This window comes from Lathamus discolor, chromosome 15 (genome assembly GCF_037157495.1).
Source record: "Lathamus discolor isolate bLatDis1 chromosome 15, bLatDis1.hap1, whole genome shotgun sequence".
NCBI classification, from domain to species: Eukaryota; Metazoa; Chordata; class Aves; order Psittaciformes; family Psittacidae; genus Lathamus; species Lathamus discolor.
In genome coordinates, this window is record NC_088898.1 from 8,250,143 (window position 1) to 8,265,604 (window position 15,462).

The 15,462-nt window shown below is 48.8% G+C and overlaps 1 protein-coding gene across 2 annotated transcripts in view; it reads right to left on the reverse strand.

Moving 5' to 3' along the window:
• Positions 1-1,887: 1,887 nt before the first annotated feature.
• The window catches only part of PAPPA (pappalysin 1), a 181,638-nt gene continuing 168,063 nt past the window's right edge, over positions 1,888-15,462 (reverse strand). For both annotated transcript variants that reach the window (XM_065695845.1, XM_065695844.1), the window contains one exon: positions 1,888-5,045. In XM_065695845.1, the coding sequence (XP_065551917.1) occupies positions 4,938-5,045 (108 nt within the window). In that variant the 3' untranslated portion in view covers positions 1,888-4,937. The remainder of the gene's footprint in view (positions 5,046-15,462) is intronic.

A 15,462-nucleotide genomic window follows, 5' to 3' on the forward strand; every position in this document is an offset into this window, starting at 1 on the left:
TTCAGTTTGCCAAACTAAGACAGAAACAAAACGTTAAGCCCCACTTTGCTCCTGCTGAAACAACCGGGGCTTTTGGACACGGGTTCCCCGGGTGGCAGGAACAGTCCATCACCAAACCCCTATTGCCCAGAGTGACCATGTCCCAAAGAAATACATCTTGGGCCACCTGGACCTGGCTCCTGCTGATGTCTTGGTCATGCTCCCACTGAACTCAGTGGTCAAGGTCCTCCATTGGAAAGGGGACTATCCTGTGTGCCCAAGGTCAGTTGGAGGCAGGGACACTTCCACATCCCCAGCAGGGAGATGGCTTTCCCCAGAGGACGGGCTGATGTGGAAGAAACACAAAGTAAATCTGCTCAGTTGCACCACTGAGACCAAAATGGGGCCCACAGTCATGAAGAGTGTATCTAAGCCGGGCGTATGGTCCTCTCCCAGTGAGATGAACATGCCCATTAATTCTCACTGGGGCATCCAGGGATTGGGCAGGGGAGAGCAGGATGCTGCCGAAAAGCTGTGAGTTTCCACAGCATTCCGATAGTTCAAAGGCCAAATCACCAGCTCTGAAACCCCTCTGAGCATCCCAGCCTTGGCTGACTTAACCCCAACCCCTCCTGTCTTCTAGCTTGGCCTCAAATGGAAACAACGGGCTGGAGTGCTGGAAGGGGACGATCACATCCCACTTCCCACTGACGGGAGTCACCTGTCTGCTCACGTAGCAGCTTTCTCCTTCCCTTTTCACTCCCCATCCCTCGCAGCTCTTCGGGATTCAGACTGTGCAATGCTTCTGAGTGCAGTAATTAGAGCACAGTGAAATACTGGTTAAATGCGTATGTACAGTTGGATAACGTAAAAATAAGCACAAATACACACTTAAAAAAATAATCTGGAAAACCAAAAAAACCCCTCATAAACTCCATCCCCTTCCCACCCCCAAATGACAACAGACCAGGGAAAAATCACCTTAGCCTCAGTTCCTGGACTTCTCACAAAGCACAAGGAAAACAAAACCAGACAACGTTATAAAACCTCACGGTACTTCTAGGGAAATCTACACTTCAGTATCTAGCTCTCTACTCAGCTGGCGGAATCACTGTTTTCCTTTCAAACACACAAAAATAGGCTTTGCTCTTTTGGGTTTGGATTATGCGGGTTTTCTTTTCTCTTCGTGTGTGTGTGGGTTGGTTTTGCTTTTCTTCCTCTCTCTAAAGCCTCGGTTGCTATTTTATTCCCCCACTTGAATCACTTGCAGCAAGAAACTTCTGTTGGCTATTGGGCTTGGGTTTTTTTTTTTTTTTTCCTCTCTTTTTTGTTTTTTCCCTTTTTTTGTCTTTTTTTTTTTTTATTTTTTTGTTGTTGCTATTTTTTCTTAAACACAGGTAAAACCTAGAACAAACCGACAGTTACAACCAAGTGAAACCGAAACCGGAAGGGAGGTAGCTGGAACCCGACTCCAAGAGTCCTCTGGTGCCATCCTCCTTTCTCAGCCTGGGGTGGGGACAGCGGAAGATGCAAGAAAAGCAGGAGGACACCAGCTCAGCCTGTCTGCGAGAGGGTGGGGAGGGATTGGGGTAGCAGCTGATAGGAGTTTCCCACCCCACCATGCACCATTGACCGCTTTCTGCTCCAGCTTTCCCTCCCGCAGGCCATGGACAACCCCAATAGCTAGAAGGCTGGCTGGTGGCCCCAGGTAGGGTGCAGCCTTGTCTCACTATCTGTGACAGAGAAGATCTTGGCACTAATGTGACCTGGACTTTGTGAGCAGCTAAATGTCATCAGCATGAGCACCCTCTCCTGATCCTCCCAAATTCTTGTTTGATGTTGACCTACGCCACTGGGTCAGTGGGTGGACATGGTGGGAAATGTCCCTCTCTCGCCCCCCACCCATGGAGGGTCTTTCCTATAGACTCCACTGGGCATTCAAGGCCCTTACAGTGGTAGATGCTGCAAGGCCATCCAGCTGGCCTTGACCCAGTATGGGAGCACAGGGAACAAGAGCTGAGCCCCTGCCCCATGGCTCCCCTCTCCACATCCCCCTGGATGCACGGTACAGCACCTGAAATGCAGAGGGCAAAGCTTTGCCCCAGTGCTATCTTTTCCCAAAGAAAAAAAATGCCATTGGATTACTGGGTTTAACATGACTCAGAGCAGAACTTCTGCTCCCATTGGAGGAGATGGACAGTGCCAACATAGCAGTTGGAAAATAAAAATCAAATAGCAGCATGGAAAGCCCATGGGAAAGGGAGCTGGATCACCCCTGGACTGCAGGAGTGAAGCTGAGGTGTGAGACTGCTGGCAAGAAGTCGCCATCTCCCTTGAGCTTGAAGGACTCCAACTCAGTGAGCAGGGGCTGGCCCTGGCTGGGCAGAGGAGCTCATCAGGCCCTGAGCTCCTGGAAGCCCACAGCAGCAAGTGGCAATAACGTTTATACAGACCTGTCTCTTGTGGGCAGTGTCTTAGGTGGGACAAGCAGGCGGAAAATCTCCTCCGTGCTGAGCTGCATCACTGAGAAGGGGATTTTGGAAACCGGGCTGCCATCAGGATGCACAAGGGACCTGAACTGAGGGTCCCTGCCAGGGTAAAACCCAGGTGGGGTGGAGGGGAGAGATCATGTTAAGAAGCCTCACAGAGGACCTGATGCATTGGCAGTCTGAAAGGTTGTGAGCTCTTCTGACGGATGGCACATGAACAAACTGCCAACACAAAACAGGAGGTCGAAGGGACCAGAAGGAAGCAACTTCTTCACAATTAACTTCCATTGTTAATCAGATGGCAAGGGGCAAAAGTGGACATTTTGCCCGGGCCCAGTTTTTGTCACTGCTCTCCACACCGGCAGACGTTCAGCCTAATTCCATAAAGCAGCTCTGGTTCCACCACACCTCCCTTTCCTGTGCACCCCTGTCCCATGGCGCAGAGCCATCCGCACAGCTCCCATGGCCAAGCCTTCTGCAGGAATAACTAGGAGCTTCACAACAGAGCTCCTTACGTTCTTATGACAATCACCTCTCCAGGCCTCTACATTTTAGTCCTTGAGATTCATCTCTGGTTTATTCAGATGAAAACAACCCCAATATTGGGTGACAAGAGCCTGGCTCCTTGCACCTACAACTCTGTCAGTTTTCCATTTCTAGTTCTCCTACACATTTTTACATCCACCTCCATGACCCCTTTCCTTACCTTTCTGCCTTGCTCCAGTGCCTAAATGTTCAACCAAACACAAGTAGGAAAAAATCTTTCCAACTTGTCTTTACCCAGTAGATGTGGTTAGAACTAGATGATCTTTAAGGTCCTTTTCAGCCCTAACCATTCTATGATTCTATGCTTGTACAAGTCATAAAAGCCCCAAGGAATAGAAGGAGACTCTTTTGGATGCATGTCCTTCCTAGCAAGAGCCTGAAGCAGCAGAAAACAAGCCCGAGCTACAGTGGAAAGATCTGTGGGATTCCCATGGGATGGGTTGTAGCAGCAGCGGCAGCACTAGATGCACTGGGCATCTCAGTGACTCAACATGATGAACCCTATAATGAAATAAGCCAAGGGTCTGGCACATCATGGATGAAGCTATATGATAGGGAAGGGTGAGGTCTGCTGCAGCTAATGCCCTTTCCTTCTGGAAGATTACAAGCAGCTAAGCTCCTGGTCTATCGAAAGTGTTCAACCCACTGGCCTGGCAGCTTAATACTGACAAATACAGCCAAAATTCTAATACTGTCTCCTACAGTCCTTTCCCCACAGCACGTGCCTCTTCCTGCTCTTCCCCTCTCCTGAGAAAACAGGAGCATGAAGCGGTTGTTAGATATAGACCACCACAAGAAGGAGGTGGAGGAGGTCTAAGAGAACCACTTGGCTGGATGGAGACCAGAAAGCAGATTCCTTTGGCTGGCTGGTGTCCTGTTTTCTTGCCCCAATGCTGAGGAAGAGACCAGAGGGTTTGAAAGGCAGGTTGTAGGTAAGCTTTAAGGCAGACTGTTTGGTTGCATGGGGTTGTTTTTCACCCTGTCCTGACACAGTAAGGAAACTAGTTGTATGGGACATAGCAGCAGGAGTAGCAGCAGCAGACATGCTCAAATGACAAGTGCGGGCGCGAGTTACCCTCTCTGCTCCTCAGAAGCAATCATCCACCTTCCTCAATGCCAGTCCTTAGACTCCCCACTCCCTGACTCCACCATGGGACCACTTGCCCATCTCCACACAGAAACATCCCAGCAGCCCTGCAGGCTACAAGGGGACTTTTTGTCGGCTTTTTGAGGGCAGGGGGAGAAGGAGGAGCTGTACAGAAAGGCCACTGCAGTCTGCTGAGCTCCCTGGCTGGAAGTAGCATTCCTGTGAGGAGCAGAAGCATCCCACATCTCGAGCTGGCTGGGCGTCTGGCAAGTCACTTGCCAAGAGGCACAGCCCTGTGGAGATCCCACCCCAATCTCAGTGCCCCGAGCATGCGATACCTTGGCATTCAGCATCAGAAAAGGCTCAGCTTGGAGTCCTCCAAGAGCACAGCCTCTTCCATGAACGGTCTGAGTTGTGAGTGCTGGGGAGGGGAAAGTGTTTTTGCGTTGATCATCATCTCTCACTCTTTCTCTCTTTCTCTACTTATTTCTATAAATATGTGTACATAAATAGCTTGTTTCTCGCCTTGAATCTAAATATGAACTGTTCAAATTAGGTGGGCATAACATGCTGTTTTGATACATGAAAAGTCTTCTCGACTTGACTCTTGTTTGTTTCTCGTCATCACTATTTAGGATATAGTTAATACATAAACCCCTACTTTTGAGTTCTCCTTGGACAAAAATTAAAGGCAGACTGGTTGAATTCTAAGGGTCCCTGGTGCAGAAATGCCATCCAGTTGAGCAGCTAAATGTTAAAAACGATACCAAAAGGGATGTGGTGTCTCTCCTAGCCTGCCTTGAGCAGTGTGGTCCTCCTTTCCATGTCACTTGGCATTACCCAAGACTGAAGCCACGGGGGTCTTTCTGATTGTGCTCTTGGGCATTGGGGTCCCGGCAAGCACATTCTCCATGTAGGTCACAGGACATGGGGAAGGGAGTAACCTGGGGAAAGAAACCAAAGACACAAAGACATGAAGGAGGGATTTACAACTACAGCACCCTGGAGAACAAATGAGACCTCTGGAGTGGTATCTTCAGAGATCAGATGCAGCCTTCAGCTATGTCATTTCTACAGTGATTTTTGTGCTGAGGTAGTGGTGCACTGAGGCTTCAGGTGAGCTACCTGTCCATAAAAAAGGCTGCAAGAAGTGTAAAGAAGAACCTGTTCAACTCGCTCATGCCGTTACTGGTCAGCAGATACCCCCTTAACACTTCATATTAAGCACATGAATGTAGCTGGCTGGGAGCATGTGCTTTTCAGGCAATTCAAGGGCTTTTGGGGGTACTTACCACAATGCTTGGATTCTATTACACCTCCAGCCTCCTCTGGAAAGCTACGCTTACTCCAAAGGTTACAAACACTAAATGACAGCAAAATTGACCCCTCATCTCCCATGGTCAACAGAAATGCTCACCGAACACTACACCAGGTCCCAGCACCAGCCTCCCCAAGCACTTCTACCCAGCTTGGGGGGTTTGGTGAACCTAGGCCATAATTCCCTGCTGTAGGGTAGCATTTTACCCTGTGGCTTGGGATGTTGCTTGAGTGCCAATCTATCTATTCACTGAAGTATGAATGTTCTTGGTTCCAGTTCCTCAGGAACCGAACCAAACACTACCTGGCACATCAGTGAAGCTGCAGTCCAGCAGAGACTTCTCTAAATACCAGCTGTGTTTGAAGGTCATGAGATGCAGGTAACGGGCACTGAGGAATGGCAAAGGAATGCAAGTAAGAGGTTTCTGCATGCATGAGTTGTCATCTGTCCACAATCTCCCTGGAGTGGGAAGGAGCTGAAACAACAGCCTGCAGACCTGGCTAGTGGAGTTGATTTTAGCTTATCACATCACAGCCTTTACATAAAGAAAAGGGGGTGGCAGTGGAACGGTGCCCCGCTTGCCCTGAAGTGAATTCCCAAGAACTTCTCCCATCTGCACAGACTGAGCAGTGACCTCATTCCTCTCCTTTACACCCCTTCCAAGGCAGTGCCACAACCTGTTCCAACGTTCCCGGCGAGGACTGCACGCATTCTCCTTCTGCTTCTCTTGGCTGTGCTGCCGCATGTTTGCTCTCTCTTTCATAAACACTTCTCTCCAGGCTATGAATCCTGAGTGTGCCTGTTACCTACGTATCATCGACAGCACATCTAGGAATGTGGAGCTAGCACCGTGTGTGAGCACAGAGCTGTCATTTCCACCTAGACCTTCCATACATGTCCCTGCATGTCCATCTCTAGCGTGCCTTTCTCCTGACGCACACAAGAACAGGATGGAGGGGTGTGGATCTTTATTTCATAACTGGGGAGCCTAAGGCAGGGACATGCTGACAGAGACATTAGATAGACAAGGCTCATCACCAAATGAGGGTTTAGAGAGCCTCCCCCCCCCCTTGCTTTTGATTTCATTGCCAGAAGACCAGGTAGAACAGGGTGATGACTCTAATTCAAGCCATGGCCTTGGTGGCTTGCGTGCTAAGTAACCAACCAGCGAACGATTTGAATCTGCAATTGTGCAAATGTGGAGGTTGCAAAGAGAAGAGAGATGGTCCAAAAAGTCAAAAGCAAATGAACTGAAATAATTAGAAACTGAAGAAGTTTATAAACTGCAGAAAACAATAGGAACTTAAGGGTCACTTCATCCAACAGCAGCCAGCCAGAGCAAGACTGTCTCATATCACAGTGTTATGAATATTCTTAGATAGGGAAACAGAGAAGTCTGCAAACAATGGGGCTTGGGGAGGAGGCTGAGGAGGGGTTGTTTAATGACTGAATTAAAATAAAAAAGATACATGAAGAAAACATTGACTTTTTCTGCTCAATGTAGAAGGAAATATTTTGCTTTCAGATCTCTGCTACAGTTCAGGTTTGACCTTTCCCCCCAAATAAACAATACAAATAACAGACTATTTCAAACCAAAAATTATGTCTCGAAATAAAAACTTATTTGACTTAGAAAATGCTCAAACAAAACGATTTAAATCGGAGTTTTCCCCTATTTTTATTTTTTATCCTAAATCGTTCTGTTCAGTCTGGATTTGCAATTGATTTTGACTTTTAAAATCCTCCCTTTTGTACAACAAAGTTACTGGTTGGAGGAGAGAGTTGGGAACCTGCTTCTTTCATTTGTGTTGATCAAGCTTTTTCCTCTCCCTGCCTTGGATTCACTGTGTTTGTCTGCAACAGCCTAACAAAGGTATTCAAAGCAGAGACAGGCTCAAAGGGAAGGTGGATCTTGCAGCGAGCACTGGACAGCCACACACCCAGCTCAGGCATCTCAGTAGTGGCTGAAATTAGCCATCACATCCTGCTGCACTTTGCTGCTGTCCCTGCACAAGTGGGGCAGGGAAACGTGTTGCAGGCATGGAGATCCCAGAAATGCTGGGACGTGCAGGGACATTTCACTTATGGGAACATTGGAGCCAAGAGGGAAAGTCCTGCATGGCTACGTTTCCAAACTACGAGCTCACACTCCCCAAACCTGCCCTGTGCTGAAGCAGTAGCCTTAGAAACCCAAACTGGCATGAGTTTGGTGTTGCCTTGAAGTGATCTACCTTCTTCATCCTCTGCCCTCCCATTTCTCCTTGCAAGTCCCCCAGTTTCCCCCTTTTGATTTCTTACAGGTCACTGAAAAGTGTGCACTCAGCACTGGAGCAACCAGAACAAAAGGTGCACATGAAACACTATGACATTGCCACTACATTGCAGCCAATTTCTGGTGAGAAGGAGCCAATACAGAAGGGATGTCTTGCTGTGTGGTGTCCTCTAGAAACCCTCTGGTCTCCTAACAGTGACATGGACAGAAGAGCAGAAGCTTTCTCTCTGGGACAGACGCGAGCAGACAGTTTCATGGCTCAGCAGCAGCTCACAGCAGTGGGTAGCCCCAGCGTAAGAGGGTTCCTTCCTGATCAGATTAGTCTTATTCACTTTATGTCCCTTACAGAGCTTTTTTATGCAATCTGATTTTTACAGTGCTATTGTCCAGATAGATGAATTGTTTTGTCTTATGGCAGTGAGCTCCAGAGATCAGTTTTCTATTATGTGAAAAGGCAGAGATTTCTATGGGTAATGAGCACATCCACGGTCATATTAGACAAGAGAAAAATCTCCAAACACTTAGCAGTAATACAGGGTTTCCACTTTAAACAACATCTACAATGCACATTTGAGTTCCCCAGGGACCTGATTTCCACAGGTTTTTTTCCACAGCATCCACCAGGATTGCCACAAGTACCCATTTGAGAGAAACCATAAAGCCCCTTAGAAGAAGGAGTGTCTCTGGCCTTGGGCTCACACAGTGATAGCCCTCTGGAGTACAGAGCCATGAATAAAGCTGCTGGATGTGCTAGGAATAACAAATGCTGAACCTTTATCTGAATGATAGCCCATTTAGGTGTGGAGCCCAGATCTACATACTCCAAGATGAAGTGCTTTTCTTTTTAAATAGGTCTGTGAAAGCCCAACTCACTAACAGAATATATGACCTGTACTGGTATTTCCAGAGATACCCATTGTAAAGCCAGTATTAGAGAAGTGGCTCTTCTTCCTTCCTGCATTTCACTTACTTACATCTATCTCCCCGCATAGAAAACCTGGCTACTATTTAGGAAAGCAGGGAGAAAAGGCTAAGAATTAAACTTGGAGCCTGGCTTGTTCATTGACGAAGTAATGCACAATATTGCCTCCTTAAACTAACTAAAATAGGTTGCAAAGGCAAAACTGGAGAACACAGCTCTGCATATGTACATGCAAGCTGTACACACACACACATATCTCCTGTGTATGATCTAGAACAGAGCTGTGGATCAACAGCACTGAGGGTGATGTGGGTCACCTAAACCATAGACCCATCTATCTTCAACAGACACAACCCAAGTCATGTCTGTCACTGCAGAAGCGTGATGGAGCCTGAAGGAGCAATTGCAGCAGTATAGGGTTGTGGCTTAGGCAGGACAAGCACAGACACCAGGGTGTGATGCATGGGAGATCTGAGACACCTCCACCTTGACCAACACATGCTGCATGCTGTGAAGCGCTATGAACCCCCACTTCCACTCTCCGCAAAGGAATGGGACCCCTAAGCATCCTTTCCCATGAGACCATGGATAAAACCCAAGCTTCCTCTTGGAAACGGCTGCCTTTGTCCTTGATGCCATGCTCCCAGCTATGGGAACAAAGACAACGATACAACAGACCAGTGCAGAGCTAGGATCAAGGTCATGAAATGAGTGAGAGGCCACAAATCCTCACTACATGGCACCTATCTGAAGAGGCTGGTGACATCCCAAGGCAGATCCCAGCTGAGAAAGGCCAGTCTATAGGGAACTGGTGGGAACGCTGACAGGAGAAATCCCAGACAGGTACAGGGAGGGATGGGAAACAGTCCTGCAAAGGGTCGGAGCTCATCCCTCGCAGAGGCTCCTATCAGGCTGACCCCATCAAAGCATCACCAAGGCAGGCAGAATCGGGCCCGGGGTGGCTTGGAGGCGAGGGGGAAGCAGTGGAGGAGGGCTGCGAAGTGTTGGGAAACAGCCTGTTGTTAGATTTCAGGCCTGAAGTGTTTGCGAAATGTCCCAGACAAACCTAACAGGGAACCTGAAGGCCCCGCTGCAGACAGAGGCGCTGCGGGCGAGCGCGGCGTGCCGAGATAAGCGTGGCAGGCTGTGCCGAGTGCCGCAGCCCCGCGCCTCCGGAGACCCTCCCTGCTCAAACACCGGGAGTGTTCTGTTCCCTGACAAGGCCCTTGTGGGACAAAAATGCGTCTTGTGAGGGTCTTCTTGGTGGTTTTCGGTGCTGAGGTCACCGGGGCTGTTTGGAGATAACGGAACAAGAGCGAGCCCCCTTTTAACTCGGCGCTGGTATGCAGGTTCACACCTAGGGCACCGCTCCGGAGGGCCTGGGAAAGGCGAGGATGAAGCTCTCTTCTCTGTGCAGCACAAACAGTCTTGAAGGCTTGAACTTTAATTCACTGCCCCGCCATAAACCAGGCTTCCACCCATTGAAGCCAGCAGACGTGGTGGAACAAGACACAGCTCCGCTGAACCCAGCAGATCTCCTCTGTCTCTATCGGGTGTGAATTGGGAGCAGCCTCACCAGAACTGGTGGAAGCAGGATGGCCCGAAGCCAGCAGGGATTCCCAGGAAAGCCCTGCCCGCATGGATCCCCGCATCCCTGCCTGCCCGCAGCGAGGGAGCACGGGTGCCAAACCACTCGGAGCTCGGTTGCTCAGCAATCAGCTGCACTTCCTACCCTCGTGCTACTGATTGTGCAAACATGAATGTAATTAGTCTAAATAATCACCAAAGATTTAATAGGAGCCAGACCACCCAGAGGCCAAAGAACTGGTGGTGGAGCAGGGAAGGTTTGTTCGCTGGTTCTTGTAACACTTGCTAATGAAGTGAGGTTGGATAGCAAAGCAAACACCCTCTACTAGCACATCCCCTGGGAATGCTGTATGTTGTGGGAAGCCCCATGTCCTTTGAAGCCAAGAGCATTCTCGCAGGATAGGCAACATGTGCTACTACCATCACTGCTTTCAATTTATCGCCGCCTGGAAAGTCTCCCTGAACGATTATGAAATCAATAGCTCTGAGCCCCAAAATAAGCTCCCATCCTAACCAACCATGACTGAAAACACTCCTCACATGGCAAAGAGCGAGCCACCGAGGCTGCGACCAGCAGCTCATGGGGGATTGAGTTCACCCACGGGTCTGGGTGACCCAGAGTGCTTGGAGCATGCAGCACTGCTTCCAGAGGCATGAAGCAACACTCCACATTGCATCCTTCCTTCCTCTGTTGCTCACCCACCATTCATTGTATCTCACCAGCTAATTATAGAGCTGACAAACACACCCAGCTGGGGACATTCAAGTTGTTGGGAGCAGCATCGTGGCAGGATCATCAATTCTTCTGGATAAGCAGAATTTCTTCAGCCAAGGTGGTCATTTAGGCTGCTAATTGCACCAACTGGCTCAAAACCATGTTCTGCCGATGGAGCAAGATCTGAGATTCCCCAGGTCAGGTCTGTGTTGCTGTTAGAGACCTGGGAAAAGGTCCTCGTATCTCCAAAATACCAAGAAGTGGTTATTTCTGTTCTTGGGATAGGAGTGTAGCAGACCCCCCTTTCTGAGGAGACAGGGACAGTCTTGGGAAATCCCTGCTGGAGCCAGCAGGAGCCCCTTAGTTCAAAGCTCCTTTCTTTAGGCCTTGAATTCTCGGCCATAAAGTCTCTGAAGAGGTTTTGATAACTTGCCTATCTTTTAGATAAGCAAAGCTTGGGATGAATCCCACACGGTCCTCTATCTACCGCAAGTCCTCATTTGTTTTCCGCTGAGGCACTTGCTGGTTTTCCTCTCCAAGGTGTTGGACAGAAATGTCAAGAGGCTGAAGGGGTGGGATGATTTTTCTTTCTCTTTTCTAAGTGCTGTGGGGCAAAGTGGTTGAGGGAAAACCTGGGTGATAACTGACTGAGACAGGTTTTTCTCATGGGAGCTGTAGGTTTACCCCTTCCGTGACGAAAAGGGAAGGCAGAGAGGAAAGACAGATGAAAATTCACCTTTTCGAATGGCTTAAGTTAGGGGGATTTTAAACCAGCAAAATTCTTGGGTTTAAATCTGCAGGAATCAGATTTTAAGCAAATCTGTGATTTGCTTAAAGCCTGGAACAACACATGTGAGCAGGGCCTAAAGAGAGACATTTCCATTTCTGCAAGGCTTTTCTAGACAGCTTTGTCCAGGGAAAACTTGTAAAAGGGAAGGGGAAGAGAAAAGAAGTGAAGGAGAACAGTGACTGGAGAGATTTCCTGAGATGAATCAGAAAGAACTAGCCATAGCCTCTCTCCCTGCAACCACACACCCCAGGAGCAACTCGCAGGCAGCCGCCAGCCCAGAGAGAGCCAGTTATGCCCAAGTTATTTATTTTTCCCACTTTAGCAGTGTCACGTATTTAATGTTTTAAAAAACATCATCTTCTTTTATCTGTGGCAGGATACAAAGCAAGAAGCAACTTCCTAGAGCAGCCAGGCAGAAGGGAGCTGGCAACCTGTGCTGGGTCAGGAGGGTAGGAAGATTAAAAGGAGATGGGATTTTGCTTTGTCCTTCACGGAAGACTTTATCCCCTCCAGATAGACAACAGAAGCTTTCTCTCCCTTGGAGGTTGGCCGGCAATGGCCTTCCTGTCTCTCAAAGCTGCTCCTGGGTCACGCACAGGGCAAGCTGTGAGCAGCGCAGCCCCATCCCCTGCCCCAACTGCAAACCCAGACACTGGCCCCATGCTCCCCACCTGCCCCATGAGGCACTGCAGGACTCGTGTCCCTGCTTCCTTGGGTGGCACTTGTCCCTGGGCCAGCCCTGGCTTCCCTCCCGCTGCAGGGGGATGCTGATCAATTAGCGCCCAACAAATAATTAAGCTGATGAATGTCTCTTTTTCCCGCTTGCTGACTGCGGCTGCCTCCAGTTTATGCCCAGAATATAAGTGAATTTATTCACTGCCATTTGTAGCAATCAAAAGAGTGCTTTAACGATTTCTTTTAAGCTCCCTAGCCCGATTGTGAATAGCACAGGGCAAATACTCATTATTCCCTATCTAAGCAGCAGTGCTGATTAGTCTGCGGCTGGTCAGATAAGTCACACTGCTCTGTTCCCCTCTCGCTGCAGAAATGCACAAGGTCATTTGCTGCTAATGCTCAAATGCAAAGGGAAAACATGGCCTAAGCGACTGCCTTGTGGAAGTCCCTGGTGCATTTTCAGGGCAACAAAACAGGAGCGTGCAAAATCTCGCATGAAATAAGAAGGCTCAGCATGAAAGCGAATATGGGTTGAGGAGTAATTTTGCTTTCACGCAGCCTGGTTCACAGCATTGTGTGCAGCTGAGAGTGCGTTTGGGAGGGTGGTGGGATTGCAGTGAAACTCAGTCTTGACAGTTTGCGGACATTAAAGATCTGCAACCAGCTTTTAGTTGACTGTTAACTCCTGAATCTTCACATGATGCAATGTTAATCTTCAGCCCTTTCCTAAAATAATGTGCGGAGTTGCTATGTTCTGTTTAAATGTGAACCATGTGTCACCTCGGCAATGGCTGCAACGGTGAAAAGATGATAAATCTCAAGCTTGTAAAATGTCCTGTGACATTTTGGGAGAAAAACAGGTGTTGCATAAATGTTAGACATTTATGGGTAAACTTGCAGGGGCTTTAAAAGACTGACACATCTGCCACATAGTATGTAACCCTGAAAGGAAAGGAGCAAAGCAGGCTCTTTCATGTGTCTCGCTCTTTCTACAACCGAACGAAAATACATCCTCATCTGGTATTGGAATTAAGAGAGCTGGACTCGCCCCTCCCTACGTCTCCTCCAGGTTTTTGGCTTTTACACCCAACATGTATTTTAAAACTGTGCCTTTTTAAGTAGGTGGCAAACTGTGCTGGAAGGATTTGGTATGCGGAGTATTTTTATTCAGCTCCCTTTTCTCTCACCTTTCATTGTTTTTCCCTTTGGAATATCTCCTGTAACACTCCACTCATAAACCTCTTCAAAGGGAAGGCTGTATTTGAACAGCCTGGCCTGAAATCTGGTCTCAGTCAAAGGCCTCAGACGGGAAAATCACTCGCAGAGCCGAGCCCCAGGGCTGCTGCCGCAGGTGGCGGCGGCCGCTTTGCAGGCAGAGAGGTGCTGCCTCTTCGGCTCTGACCCCGCTTGGGTTATTATCCCCTGCTTTACCCTATAAATGTAATAAACTGGGACTTAGCATCTTGTTTTTGGCATGGAAGGTCTGAGGAGACGGCGGTTTTCTTGCTTCTCCCGAGAGCTTTGTTCAGCTCCTGGGATAGTGTTGGGTATTTTGAGAGAGAGATTTGGGAGGCTGAATGCGTGCCGAGGAAGCGATGGGCTCTGTGGTTCAGCCCTCAACCCATGTGATCCCTAGGATGGGTGTTTCTAAAGGACGGCCCAGGGTCACTCCAATTCCCCGGTCATTCACAAGGATACGGCTCTCAGTGAAGTCAGTGGAAGAAGACCTAAGACTTATCTCCAAAACCTCCCCCTCTATGAGGAAACCCATCAGATGTGTGACCAGCTGCCTGTCTCTGAACCACTTGCCCTTTGCACTGGGCATGTTTAGCACAGAAACCAGTAACCAAGTGGGCTACAAAGTGCTTTCCCCCTCTTGGGTGGTCACTTGGTTTCTGGGTGGCAGTGAAGCAGCCAGATACTTTGAGAGTGACTCGCCTGGCTGGTAAGTGCTCGTAACTCTGTACAGATCCCACTCTGTCTCAATTCCCTGCCCAGCAATAAATTATCCCAAACCTTAATCCTATCCGTTTTCCCATCAGTTCGGCACTCACATCTCTCGTGTTTCACTCCCATCCCCACCCTGGCGATACACTGCGCCCTCAGCTCTTGTCTTGATGGGGCTGGTTTGGGTCGGTCCCATCCCAGCCACCTCAGTTCCATTCCTCTGGCACCTCTTGGGCTTTTTCATCCTCAAGCCTGAAGGCAGCAAGATAAAGTTTCCCAGGCAGGCTGTTGTTGGGGAAGACCTACCCATGCTGAGCTACCAGCCACTTCCAGCTCTGCCCTCCTAGCTGGTGGGCCTGTGAGGTCAGTGAGCAAGCTGAGCTTGCCCTTGGGCTGCTCCTCCCAAGGAGGTGGAAAAGCAGCCAGAGATGGGAATCTCTTCTTGGAGATGGCACTGAAGACAATTTGCTGCCTGTCACCCTGCTCGTCTCTGCAGTGGTGGGTTCAGCAGGGAGCCCTGTGTGGCATCTCCATGCTCTACTCCATCCTTGGGAAACACAGGAGCTCACCTGCCTCTGCTTCCCTCCCAGCACGTGGCTCACAAAAGAAACACAGCAATACAGGGGAAATTTGTCCAAAAAGGCACATTTAGGAAAACTACTTCTTCCCCAGCGGAGAAATGAACTCCTTCCACTTGCAAGACATGTCCACTTCCCTATCCCAGTGTTCCCACATGGGCCAGACATAGCCCACAGAGCTCCACTGGTAAGAGATCTTTGGTGGAACCAAGGAAAAGAAGCTTCTGGCTAAAGCTGTCTTAGACAGGACTGTTCCCTGCAGAGACGTCTTCATTCCCACAGCTGTGGTAGAGAGGAACTTCTTCCTCAGGTGAGGGAAATGAATGATGGCTGCTGAGCCCAAGCTCCCTGAAGATTTGAAGTGTTAGCCGTATATATCAGATACTTAACATAGCTGGGTTGTCACTCTGATGCACACTCAAGTCTTGAAGACAAGGTAAAAATCTCACATGACAGAAGCTAAGATTTTCTTTCCTTTCTTTGGGAAACAAGTTTAAAATCTATCCTGCTTAGAAACACATGAAATGTTGTATTGCTTCAGACTACAGGTTCCACTG